Genomic DNA, 13,658 nt, shown 5'->3' with positions numbered 1-13,658 from the left:
GCGGGGCCGAGGCTCTTTTACTTCGACGAGATTAGTCCCCAGCAGGAAACCAAAGGAACAACAACATATGGCACTGGGGGAGGAAGGCGAAGATGGCGGCCGTAGTTATAGCATACTAGTCCCGTGAATGGGCAGTGGCGGTTTATGTACGGAAGAGGATTAGGCCCACATTTGAAAATCTTATTTGAGTTGCGAGTTTGTTGAGTCAGAATTCTGAGTTTAAATGCTGACTTTAATGTTAAAATTCTGAATTTAATCGGCATTTCTGCGTTTTACGTTTAGGTGCAGTTGTTTTGTATTTCACAAATATGCCCCAAACGTCTTTAAATTGTCCCACGTTACAGTTCACAGCTGAGGACGTGCAAAGGCTTCGGGTTTGCTTGTACTGTGGCTGTTGCCGATAGTGGTATCGCTTGGCAGCTCTTTACCGACAAGCTCTCTGTCGGCGTCCTCCCTCCTCGCACAGCAGGGAAGTGATGTCAGACACCCAGCAGCTCACCGAACAGGATCCTAACAGAGCAGGGACAGCAAGAGGGAGAGGACCCGAGCGAAACCGTCAATGCCATCTCCTCGAAATCCACCTTCATCCGCGGAGAATCAAAGCGTAGCCCTTTCGAAAACGGCGAGAGCATAAAGTACACACTTCAACCTTTTCAACGAGCACCGTATTGCCACAATATGAGGTTAGGAGCATTTTGAAACAAGTGGCGAAAGATTGCGAGAGCTGACTTCTTCCGGAGACGACACACAGAAGACAATTCATCACTCGAAGAGGTTTTAATGTGTCGGATGTTTTGCCTGTTCTGCTTTTAAACAGGCCTGGGTTTTACACCTGAACATTTTTTGGGATATTTTAAGAGCTAGCGAGCGTGCTTGCTAGCCGACCACAGATTGCTTATCATGGAGTTGAGAGTGGGAAACCGATATAGACTGGGCAGGAAAATTGGAAGTGGATCGTTCGGAGACATCTATTTGGGTAAGTTCTAGCCAAAGAAACTTCTGTCTTGTTGACGTTTGTTTCCATGTTACCCCTACCTGGCACACGAAGCTGGAAGAGTTTGCCAGCTGGTTGCCTTTTCTGGGCTGTCCTAAACGAGCTGATCAGTCAGTCAGCTGTTCAGTGTTTAGTGTTAGCAGCGTTAGCTCCTAGGCTAGCGGCCAGCAGTAACAAACGTCTGTTACCTTGTGCAAATCCACACTAAACTATGTATTTGTTCAACGTGCTCCACTCGAGGAACACTGCCCCGCTCATAATGTGAAATGAATTTCAAATGAACCGTGCCAACGACGGGAATGGACACTGACGGCTGCGGCGTAGCTAAACCCTTTATCGCCAATTAGCTAACCCAGCTAATGCTTGAGTCTGCTCTCTGCCTGTGCTCACCTGGAAGCAGCACTCCGGGAACAGTATAGCCGACCAGGCCACAGGCTTTACTGTTAAGTCCCCGAAGTGGCAAATGACATGTAGTTGACCTGCTGATGGTGAACAGCCACCTCTGAACACAACAGGCCCGGGTCCAGTTTCCAAATCTGTCCCTGATACGGGACTAGCCAGGAGGCTAGCTTACACCAGAGGTTCTCCAAAAGGAGTGCTTCTTTCAGAGGCGTTTACAGTCGAATTTCACGCTGAATTTTGAATCCCTCCTGTAAGCAACCAAGTTATTAAATGTTGTATTTAGCTTGGGTCCTGGAGACTTTCCCTCAAACGAGGCTCCATGGCCTAGTGGGTGTCAGCTGAGGTGTCTTTGACATGGAAACGGTTAACAAATCCTGCTGCTTGTTTAGTGCCTGGGGGGACATGTTCATACATTAACAGAGTTTCATTTGCCAAAGTGCCAAATGCTGTGGCCTATTGATCACGTAGGGTTTTTTGTTGTTGTTGTTGTAATAGTTGATTGGATGTGTCACTCTGATTGAAGGTGATACACATTAGCTGTGCTGGTTAAAGCTGATCCGCTTCATAAGCAGAGTGGATTCAGATTTGGCCGGCAGCAACGATGCTGTTACCATTAGTGAGGTACAAGCATAGTGGAAAAACATAAATTTGTAATAAAAAAAAAAATCTTAAGTCTCATTAAAATATACACTGAATGTATTAAACACCATGGACCTTCCATCTTCCTGAGGTGCACCACCTTCATCGTAATGCATCCTCCGGTGGCCATGTTGGAGGTCCACAGCTCTTGGCTACAGCGGTTGGGAACAGCTGATCACATTTCTGAGCTCAAGACTTAGTCATCTGAGCAACAGTAGAGTTGTTAATTCGTTTACTTGCTGCAGACTGATCACTTCATCGCCATCATCATCATCCGATCAACCGGGAGAGAAGAGTACCCAAGTCTGGCTGTTTGGCACTGACTCACAATATGGTATATTTAGTACTTAACCAACATGAACGGCGTGTTATGTTTTTTTGCAGTTATTAGAACTATCTGTATTACTGCTATTGGAGTTTTTATTTAATTCCTCTTTATAAAACTGATTTACTTTCAAGAATACAGTAGTATAATCTCTGTAATCTCCTACAAATGCTATTTTATTCTTCTTTTCAGTATCGGTGGATCAGTCAATTCATCTTTCTATTAACCGTTTGTCCATAAAATGTCATCAAAGGTTACATCTCCATTTTGCAAGAACCCAAAGATATTCAGTTTTGCAATGATATAAAACGGAAAATGCAGCAAATCCTCACAGTTGAGAAACGGATGCCATTTTCAATACGAGGCTGCTGCATAGTCATGATATCAGTATCTTTATTATTGAATGTCAAAGCTCACAGGTGGCTTCATCTTTTGAGGACAGGTTAGTTTTGTTTTTGACTTTTACTGCTATTTGTTAAAGGATACCGTACCATTAATTGATCATCAAAATAGTTGTCAATTGATTTTCTTTCGATCGACTAATCGCTCCGGCTCTGAACTCTCATCAAACTGTAGTGGATTTCGTAACTCGAGCAAGTTACAAGAGTCTTAATTTGTGTTTTTTAATAACTTACGAGCATGAAAGGAAACAAACCGGCCGCCAGGAAAAAAAAATCCCAAATTTTCAAGGATGTATTTAAAATGGTCATCAGAAATGTAAAACACACCCGGTGTGTTGTTAAAGAGCTAAACGCACGTTTGTCATCCCTTTAGTTTACCCTGTAAGACTTTGCACACACAGGAGCTCAGTTTGGAGATGTTAAAAAACGAAGCTGCTGCTTTGGTCGTACTTTAGTTCCCCGTAAAAGCTGAAAGGAAGCGTCTGCAGTGGGTTTGGTCTGTTAACAAGTTCTGGCTTCCTGGTGTTTGATGCAACATCGGTGTAAATTGGTACTTTTTCCACTCTGATCCTGCACCGACTGAGTTAAGCGAGGCGAAAGACACTTCCCAGGCGTCCCGTCTCTGTGCTCTGAGCTGCCAGCCGCTCACATACTCTCGCTTGTTCGGTGAATTAGTCACCCTGACTGGCCGTCGGACAATGTGACGTAACATTTGCTAATCAGCCCAGAACAGTGGCTGACCCACACTGCGCTTCAGGCCTTTTGAAAGTCAGTCTTTTTGTTTTTTTTCATGCAACATACCAAAGAAATCCGAATTAACAACAACAACAAAATGTGCATGGAAAGTCAAAGTTTGACAGCGGACGCTTCAATAATGCTGACCATGTGTGAGCAGCCTGCGTGGATTGGTGCGAGTGACTATTTTGCTATTGGCAGGAGGGGGAGGAGGTGAGGTCAGCTCTTGGAAAGAAGCCTTGCACACACACACACACACACACACTGACCGGGTACAAACCCGGACTGTCAAATATTCAGAACCGGCGGACTAGTTTTGTAATCTTTCAGAGAGGTTTGTCATGACAAAATGCCCCTCATTCACAAAGTGTGTGCATAAAGCGGTTAGGCAAGGGTGAGTAAAGGAGATTTCCTGTCGTGTTATGCGGTGGCATTTTGTTCATGTCGAAACAAGCAAATCCCGGATGGTGTGTTTGTTATTGTCCCGCCCCCTCCCCTTTCTCAGGACCTTGAGCTTCACTTTTGTGGCATCACCTGGTTTTGGCTCAGTGTGTATTCTCTGAAGTCCGATGGTGACGAAGGCTGTGCTTGAAAATACTGGGTGGGTGTCTACTCACCGAAGGGTGCAGATAGTTCCTGACTGAAATGTCAAATTTGCCACTTTTTGACTTTGGTCTTGGTAGGCAAGGTTCTCGCATTGGCGTCTTGCGTTTTGACACCATTTAAAGCAACAGTTTGAAATTTGGGGAAATGCGCTCATTTGCGATATGCAGCCTCTTAGCTTAGCTCAAAGACTGGAAGCAGGTGGGAAAACGGCTAGCCTGACTCTGTCCAAACTAAGGTAACAACCCCCCCCCACTAATGAGTATATAATGTCTAAATCTAATCTGTAAAAGAAAAACTATACTACATTTTTATGCGTTTGTTGTTTTGACTGCATGGCAAGGAAAACCGGTGTAGAGACAAGACACAGCGCTCGCTGCCTCGGGCTGTTATTTGACGAGGCCTTACGCAACAGATACTTAGCTTGTGATAACTTGGTAAACTGAGACGGCCCCGGCGGCGTATGCTCAAAGGGTGGGTCCGATTATGTAAGCAAAGCCAACAGCGAGTTTGTTATAGAACGGCAACAATAACAGGGCGTCAGACGCGCTCAGACCTGATGCTGCCGGTGACTCTGCTCCTCTGCGCCTGGAGCTTTGCGATTCTGATGGTGTAAAAAAATAATAAAAAAGTTGACGGGGTCAGTCCTCCAGCCCAGAAGGAGGTGACAATGCGCCTGAAGCTGTGTGGTAACTCCCAAACCCCAGAAGAAGAAGAACTTGTTAACAACAGTAACAATTTAGCTAGCAATAGCTAACAACTATCTAAACACAAAACGCGCCGATGGAAAAATCATCCTCAGGCTCTTAATTCGCGCCCCCCAACACAGATCAGGGATCAGATGAAGCGTCCTGGATAGACAGATATATTTACGCCCTTTCCACATCTGGCTAGAATGTGTCTTGAATGCATCTTGAACGCGTTTACAGTTGTTGTTGTTTTTTGAGCCATCCAATCCGCCCAAAAGACGCACTGAAGTGACTCAGTAGTCTCAGCAGTTCACCTCTGTTGCTGAACCAGTGTAGAGGGATGTGTCTGAACATCTTTCACCAGCAGCACCGCTCAGGATAAAACACACATACACACACACACACACTACATACAGTATGTACACACTCACAACCTGCGGGGTGCCGCATTCCCCCGAAAAATCTGTCCAGACAAATCACATTCCTGTGACGCAACATGGCAGCCGACACGCATTACTGAGCCTGTGAAGAGCTGCTGCAGACGTTTTCACTGTTGTTGCTGATCGACTGATTGATCGATTGATTGATTGATTGGCCAAGCATGAAAGGAGAACAACAAGTCTCTGTGTTGTGAGCCTCTGTGTGCGTTTCTTGTTGGCACACAAACTCACAGACAAAAAGGCAACATAATGTACAAAACTTGAAAATAACACATTTTGAGGTGATTTAAAATGATTAAAAAATGTGAATTATGAAGAAAATGTAAAAAGGGAGGCCCCCTAAAAAGGTCCTATTAGTTAGTAATCCCCCCCCCCCCCCCCTTTTTTTTTTTAAACTTTAATAACCATGTTTTGTATGCTGCTCTCTGTCCAGCCGTGGGGACAGTGGGTGTTGTCCATATATCGCTAACACAGAAAAAGAATGTCATCCCTGATACTAGGAAGTCGAGTGGAGTTTTGTTGTTCCTGTGATTTGCGTGCCAGACCTTTTTTTAAAGTTTACTTGCCCAGACTGACATGGATCCGGGTGGCCTGAGGGGCCGGATCGTTGCCGTTTCATTTAGTTGCGTGGATGCAGCACTGCCTCGCGCCTGCCGCTTTTTCCTGCATCGCTGCCAAACTTGGCACACATACACACACACACACACGGGCTTTTGTTCTTTTTTTCCAACCGGTCTCGTACAACGTATCGGCTTCAAACAGGCCCTAATTGTTGCCCACCCCCGCCCGGATGACATCATCCAGAGAAATCAATAAAGCTCCATCGGTGGTGCTGCTGCTACACTGCTGCCCATGTGAGACCGCGCCTACCAGAAACAGGATTATGTAACCCCACACCCCCGCTGTCCGGGAGCTGTGTGTTTTTATGTGGTGGGTAACTGGACCCCCATCGCCATATTTAGGAAGAAAGTGGCTGAAGCGCTGGTTTTCATCAGGACAGACGAATGATAGCCGTGAGTGAATTTTGTGGTAGACACATGAAAGAAGAGCAGGGTCTCCACACTTTGGTCAATTTTAAAGTGTTTTTCTATTTATATTTTTCCCGTCACCAGCAGCCAATATGCCCCCCAACCTGTTGACAAGACACAATATTACCTTCACATCTAATTTGCGTCACAGAATTGATGGCTAAAGACGTGATAGACACGTTGGACTTCGACCAGACAGCTGCGCCGCTTCGACTTGTCCCTACTTACCGCTACAGATTAGACGCATAAATCAATGCCAAATTGGGCGCACTCTGATAAACACCTGAGAGGTCATCCCACCGCAAACTTGTGTGATTTGTGGCGTGTTGCCACCCAGCTCACGTCTCTGTCTCTTGTCTCTCTGTCCGTCCGTCCTAGGTACTGACATCTCAGTCGGGGAGGAGGTGGCCATCAAGTTGGAATGCGTGAAGACCAAACACCCGCAGCTCCACATAGAGAGCAAAATCTACAAGATGATGCAGGGCGGAGGTACTGTACCCTCGTAACACACCATGTATACACACACACACACACCCTGCCACTTTGTAAAGTGTTGCTTCTTTGAACTACTTCACATCAATATTTACAAGTGCTTAAAAAAATACAGCACCAGTTTATCATTGCAAATCATCAGCTATACAGACTGATCAATGTTTGGTGCCTGTTGACTTAACTGAAGAACTGACTGGAGATTGTGTGTGTGTGTGTGTGTGTGTGTGTGTGTGTGTGTGTGTTCAGTCTGGCCTAAGGAAGTATCTGATTTTGTTAGTGACTCTAATCACTGGATGTTTTGAAACTCAACAGTGAATGGTGAGCTGGGAGAGTCTGTCTGACTTGACCTCCCCCCACCCCACCCCCTGTTCACTCACACACACACACACACAGAAGACATGACAGAATGCCAAACATAGCCACCTTTGGAGCCACACTGCTAGCACGGCTATAAAAAAGAAAACAGTTGCATGGAAATACATTCATCAGGAATTGGATGACTTCTTTTTTTTCTTTTTCTTTTGTAAACTCTAACATGCCCAGCGAGCTTCAAGACCGCGAGAAGCGAGGAAAAGGGTCTGTCGCTCTTGAGCCTGCATGTGTGAACAGGGGCACTAACGTTGCTTTTGGGAACTGAAAAACAAAATCAGGAAGTGCACCTTTTTAAAAATGCACTGCTGGCCATAGACCCGCACTGCACAGGTTCTTGCTTCATTCACTCCGGCCTTTTTATTAGTTTTCATAGCAAACGGTCTACTTGAGCGGGCATATACGCGGGACATTTTGTCTCGGGCAGCGCGACTGTGCACACATGCATGCATTTGTATTTCTGTTCCAGCACTGAGGGATTTATTGGGACATGGTGGCTGACCCAGACTGTGGGATGTATTTGCGTTTGTACGTATATAAATAGCTGATGCAGAGTGTGTGTGTGTGTGTGTGTGTGTGTGTGTGTGAGGTGCTGAGCAGCAGCATTTTGTTGCGGTCTGCCTGTAGAAGGAAATGCCAGATGGCCTCTCTGCCTTGGCGACGTCAGCCAATTACCAGCTACTACTAAACCAGCTGGCCTCTCTTCCTTAACACTCCTCCTGTGTGTGTGTGTGTGTGTGTGTGTGTGTGTGTGTGTGTGTGTGTGTGTGTGTGTGTGTGTGTGTGTGTGTGTGTTCAAATCTTTTAGCCTACAGCAGCATTAAACTGGCCTCCAAAAGCGATCTTCTGGAATCCAGACCGGTATATACGAGGCAGGGTAGACTTTCTAGACTGATGAATGATACGGAGCTAAAAGTTAGCTGTTTGACTCTTCAGTGCTGGAAAATAAGGACTACAATGACAATGACTACAATGTCGACCCAGAATGCCCCGCCTCAGGCATCGAGCAGGCCTTGCATGCATACATTTGCTTGTGGGCATTAGGAACAATACTCTTTATTAAACGCATATCAATCCTAAAAGAAATTGTATTCTACTGGCCGAGAGGTTAAATATATTCATTTCTGGTGAGAATAACAAAATATAGAAATGATTAATTGGAACGCAGAAACTCGCCAGTAAAACTTTGTAAAGACATTTCAAGGTTGATCCCCTGAGTTGTCTGTAATTCAAATAACTCCACAGTTAAAATTAGTAACTTCATCCTGCTTATTTTTTTTCTGAACAGACTCCCAAATAGCATATCTAATATTGCCATCAATGACCATTCAATAAGCTTTCGTCTTTGCACCTTTACAACTTCAGCGCTCTTTAGCGTAGTTTTTATTGTTATTATTTTTAATCTTTGCTAGCCAAAGACACCATTGGATGCAACTCCTCCAAACATGCGGAAAACGACAATGAGCGACGGTTTGGACTGCGCCGACTGTTTTTGAGCGGATGCAGTCTTCGGTTCCATCGTGGTTCAGCTGAATGTGTCTTTTGTGTAATTTAGAAACCCCCTCCGTCACGGTGTAAATTCCTGTCTTCTCCTCCCCTCCCCTCCAGTGGGCATTCCGACGATAAAGTGGTGCGGGGCCGAGGGTGACTACAACGTGATGGTGATGGAGCTGCTGGGGCCCAGCCTGGAGGATCTGTTCAACTTCTGCTCTCGGAAGTTCAGCCTCAAGACGGTCCTGCTGCTGGCTGACCAGATGGTGAGAGAGAGCCAGGACTGGTTGCTAGTCGTTGTTGTTCCTTTAGCTTTTCTTGACAAATGCGAATGTGGTCAACATGACCATCACTCAGACATTTGGTGAAACTGTAAACCTCCACGTGACATTTCCACGGCCTCGTGACGTGGTACGTGATGGACGCGAAATTTCAGGAATAGTTCGTCAATTTCGGAAAAATCTGTTTGTTCGCTTCCCTGCCAAGAGTTCGGTGAGACCGCCGCGATACCACTCGAATATGGCCCGGAAACAGTCGGCCCGGGTCTGTCCAAAGGTAACAAAATCCACCTACCGGCACCTTCTAAAGCTCACTAATTAACATGCTGTATCTCATTTGTTTATTCCCCACAAAAAAGCAAAGCCTCTGCTAAAGAAATGGTCTGTAAAATCGCAAATTGTCTTTTTTACACTCCGGTTAAACAAAAGAGATAACAAATATGTTAATTAGTGAGCAAGTAAGAGTTCATTCATATAGCACCAGGGTTACAGAGTGCTTCACAGTTAAAAACACTCTAGAGTTTGCAGAATTGAGTTTGGGTTAGCCGTTTCCCCCTCTTTACACTCTATGCTAAGCTAACCGGCCGCTAGCTGTAGCTTCATATTCACCGCGTAGACAAGTGATAGCGATAGCGAGTGGTATCGATCTTCTCATTTAACTCTTGGCGGGAAAGTGAACAAAAGTGTTCCCAAAAAATTGTCAAGCTGTTATTAAAACAGTACGATAAAGACGTCGTTCAGCGTTGCAGTACCACAAGACGCCACCGCGCTGTCCTACCTGACCTCAGATCCTCTCCCGCTCTAGATCAGCCGCATCGAATACATCCACTCCAAGAACTTCATCCACCGAGACGTGAAGCCAGACAACTTCCTGATGGGGCTGGGCAAGAAGGGCAACCTGGTCTACATCATCGACTTCGGCCTGGCCAAGAAGTACCGCGACGCTCGCACACACCAGCACATCCCCTACCGCGAGAACAAGAACCTGACTGGCACCGCCCGCTACGCCTCCATCAACACGCATCTGGGCATCGGTAAGCCTCCGTTTTTTTTTTTTTTAGAGGATCCACAAAATCCTGCGTAATGCCATGAATGTGTTGCTAATCTGTCTCTGTCCTCTCTGTGTCCTACAGAACAGTCCAGACGGGACGACCTGGAGTCGCTGGGCTACGTCCTCATGTACTTCAACCTGGGCTCCCTGCCCTGGCAAGGCCTTAAAGCCGCCACCAAGAGGCAGAAGTACGAACGCATCAGCGAGAAGAAAATGTCCACGCCCATCGAGGTCCTCTGCAAAGGCTACCCATGTACGTTTAACTGCTCCCTGCCGTCTTTTCTTAATTCAGTTTAGGATGTTAAGAATCCATTAACGTCCTCTGTCCCCGTCCTCTTCTCCCCCACAGCGGAGTTCGCCACCTACCTGAACTTCTGCCGCTCTTTGCGGTTCGACGACAAGCCCGACTACTCGTACCTCCGCCAGCTCTTCAGGAACCTCTTCCACAGACAGGGCTTCTCCTACGACTACGTCTTCGACTGGAACATGCTCAAATTCGTAAGTCGCGCAGAGGCGGCTGGTTTACAGCTGCCGCTATCGGCACATTCCGGGGACGCGTTCTTGCCCGACAACTGTAAACCCTGCAGTGTGTCAAAATATTTACTTTTCAATATGTGGTCAACGTATGGTGTAATATCACGCCCCACAGCTGCCCCTGTTCATTTTCAAGATCTGGTCATTTGGACCGCAACAAATATGACTGCAAATATTTGACATTTTGACTCTTGAGACCCAAGTTTTATTCCAAAAGAGAAGTTGAAACTCTGTTTAAAATGTTATCGGTGCCACCGGTAAATCCCCGCATGCCCTCCACGTCTCCAGAATGGTTCCTTTCTCACCGAAAAACCAGGGAGGAATATAATAAGAGTAACACGTGCTTTCGTTTCATCTTGCTCACTGCTTCCGCCCTGCCGTCACTGATTCGGTCGATAGATTTGGGGGAACAGGTAGCTGCTGCTGCTGCTCACGTGTGGATATTGAGAGGCGAACCTTAAACTCTGTGTGTGTGTGTGTGTGTGTCAGGGTGCCAACAGGGCCGTGGAGGACGCCGAGAGGGAGCGCCGGGAGCGGGAGGAGAGGCTGAGGCACAGCAGGAACCCCGGGGCCAGGGGCATGGCCTCGGCCTCAGGGAGAGCCAGGGCGGCTCAGGACGTTGCAGCCCCCTCACCCCTCAACCCCGCCTCACACACAGGTCGGCACTGCTTGTGTTGTCACGTCGTCATTCCTAATCAAATTTCCTCTGATCTGCAATAATTTGACCCCCTTTTTGCTTTTCGTCTCTCAGGTTTGGAGAAGGAGAGGAAGGTGAGCATGCGTCTTCACCGCGGGGCACCTGTCAACATCTCCTCCTCAGACCTGACGGGACGCCAGGACACATCCCGCATGTCCACCTCACAGGTAACACACACAGACTGTGCTTCATTATGTAATGTACGAAATACTAATAAGATACAAACAAAGAGAGGGAGGACGTTGCTTCGCGTGACGGTAAATATTGTGAAATGTACAAACTGTGCTCACGTCTTCGGGGGCGGAAAAAAACGGAACCATATGTCCCAAGAGAACGCCACAGTATGCATCAGCACGTACAGCGCTTTGTTTTTTCCAGGCAGCCTTTAAAAGGACTTCCCTTTTCGTTCACTGACGCCATACGTTAGTTTGTTCCTCTTTTTTTCTTTTCGTTTTGCGGCATTGAACATTGAAGATGAATCACTGACATGAAGCAACCAAACGGCAGAAGCAGGGACTAATGAGAACAGCTGGGACGAGGGTAAATAAGCGCTCTGTCGTCTTTTGGACATCTCCTGCCCCCCTGCCGGTAGTGCGGAGCCCGGGTCGTCCTTTAGGTCCTCTTTGTTCTTTCCTTTCCTGTGGACCTAGTGCTCCCCCTGGAGGTCAAACAGTGTAACAGCCCTTTTTTATAAAAAAATGTTTTAGGTATTATTATGAAACATGTTCAGATAACATGTTCAACGCATTCAAACCCAGACTCAACTCATCTTTTCTATCTAATTTACAGTAAAAAAAAATTGATGTGCCTAAAAACATGGATTTATTTCCTCCTAAAATGTCCAGGCGTGTCTGGGTGTATTATTCCCGTGACTTCGGTTGGGGTTCCATAGCATTGGAAAAAAAAATCTTCTTTTTTTTTTCTTTTGTAAGCTTTCGTCATTTGTAACGTAGGTTTAAAAAATGAGATTGAATTAAGATCTGAACAGGTGGAGTTTGGAGTGACAGCCTAATTTTTTTTCCTCACAACCCCAGAGGAAAAAACCTGTTGATGGAATAAGTTTTGGTCTTTTTGAGTAAAACGTATCTTCGTTTTAGTCTGCGTTTGTAATGTTGTTACGTTCGGTATTTGAGGACATGGGACCGTCGCCGTCTTTGTGGTGCACAGTTACCATGGTTCAACCGGGCAACAGGCCAAGCAGCTGAAAGCTGGAGTCTAAAAGTCTTTTAGATTCATGACCCGAGTCCAGGTCATGTGACTTGAGTCCACACGTCTGGCCGGTACTTTGATGAAGTCATGTCCTCTGTCCCCATCGATGTTGTTGATTTATAAAAATCCCTCCATCTGTCTTCTGCAGGCCATGTCCCGGGTAACGCCCAGTGGCCTCCAGTCTGCAGCTCCACGGTGAAACCCCTCCCATCCACCCGTGCACCATGGAGGCCTCAACATGCAGCACACACACACACACACACACACACACACACACACACACGCACATGCACTCAGACACGCACTCAGACATGCACGTGTATGTATAGACAGGACTCTTGATTGACACATTGACAAGGACTTACCAATGCAACGAGTCTGGCTGCGCTCTTGTTCCTTTGACGGAGGAGGAGGTGCACAACCAGGAGTGTGTGTGTGTGTGTGTGTGAGTGTGTGTGAGATAGGAGGATGGTGGGGGGGTGGTGGTACAGTCTGTTTGCCTTTACCACCTTGGCAAAGTAGCAGCCACAGCCTCCCTTCTTCTTCTCTCACGGAAAATGTGGAAACACCACCACCTTTCTTCTTACTGTTGATGACACCATGGAATCACTTTATTTTTTACTTTGGTTTTACTTCTTTTTTGGTCTTACTTCTTACACCAGCTCCACTGGTCAGACTGCACGAGGGTTTGAAAATGGAGAATGACAAGTCTGTGAAAAACGTTGTGTGTATGTGTGTGTGTGGGACTTTTATTTTGAATGAGGAAAGCAGGAAGACACGTGATCCATCATGGCAGTGTTAAAGGGACAGTGCCTAAAACTCTGTTTTTTGTTTTGTTTTTTTTCGTGTCCTGAAAGATTCCTTAAATCCTACAAGTCAACTTTTTTTTTTTTTTGGTGTTAGAGGTTTAAGTATAAATTTTTAAATGGGACAAAAGGGCCTTTTTAATGTTTCTCTCTTTTCAAAGGCAATCCCATAGTATGAGTATTTCTTTTTTTTTTGTTTGTCCTCCTCAGGTGCTTTGGAACCAGGATGATGTTGTTGTTGTTGTAGATCCAAGAAAAACACGCAGCACATTTTCTTTCTGTCTTCAGGTTGTGACTGCAGTGTGGCGCTTGGGATGGGGGGGGAGTGGGGGGGGGGGGCAGGTTGGGTAAAGCTGTGAATGGAACAGTGAAATAGTCGAATTTGTCCACTTTGAATGGATGAGATGTCGTTTTTAACCTGGTGCGTAGTGATGTGGTTTTGTGTGTGTGTTCGTGTGGTTCTGTCGTAGGCTTA

At 46.2% G+C, this 13,658-nt stretch overlaps 1 protein-coding gene across 2 annotated transcripts; it reads left to right on the top strand.

Moving 5' to 3' along the window:
* The first annotated feature begins 534 nt into the window (after nucleotides 1-534).
* On the top strand, nucleotides 535-12,606 carry csnk1da (casein kinase 1, delta a). 2 transcript variants are annotated; one of them, XM_070922538.1, is made up of 9 exons: nucleotides 535-976; nucleotides 6,635-6,745; nucleotides 8,726-8,874; nucleotides 9,692-9,920; nucleotides 10,020-10,190; nucleotides 10,287-10,435; nucleotides 10,961-11,129; nucleotides 11,223-11,335; nucleotides 12,526-12,606. In XM_070922538.1, the coding sequence occupies exons 1-9, from the start codon at nucleotides 901-903 to the stop codon at nucleotides 12,574-12,576; spliced, it is 1,218 nt and encodes a 405-aa protein (XP_070778639.1). In that variant the 5' UTR covers nucleotides 535-900; the 3' UTR covers nucleotides 12,577-12,606. The 2 variants fall into 2 exon arrangements, with proteins under 2 accessions (XP_070778639.1, XP_070778640.1); XM_070922539.1 differs by having other exon boundaries at nucleotides 8,673-8,874.
* The last annotated feature ends 1,052 nt before the right edge of the window (nucleotides 12,607-13,658 follow it).

Source organism: Enoplosus armatus, chromosome 17, assembly GCF_043641665.1.
Source record: "Enoplosus armatus isolate fEnoArm2 chromosome 17, fEnoArm2.hap1, whole genome shotgun sequence".
NCBI classification, from domain to species: domain Eukaryota; kingdom Metazoa; phylum Chordata; class Actinopteri; order Centrarchiformes; family Enoplosidae; genus Enoplosus; species Enoplosus armatus.
Note: the sequence above shows the minus strand (reverse complement) of the source record. Positions and strands in the feature narration are given on the sequence as shown.

What these genes read in the sequence shown, in the direction of transcription:
- csnk1da (XM_070922538.1), top strand. Translation starts at nt 901, where the DNA reads ATGGAGTTGAGAGTGGGAAACCGATATAGACTGGGCAGGAAAATTGGA. An exon ending in CAACCCCGCCTCACACACAG is followed by an intron (nt 11,130 to 11,222) that starts GTCGGCACTGCT and finishes TTCGTCTCTCAG; the next exon opens with GTTTGGAGAAGGAGAGGAAG. An exon ending in CCCGCATGTCCACCTCACAG is followed by an intron (nt 11,336 to 12,525) that starts GTAACACACACA and finishes TGTCTTCTGCAG; the next exon opens with GCCATGTCCCGGGTAACGCC.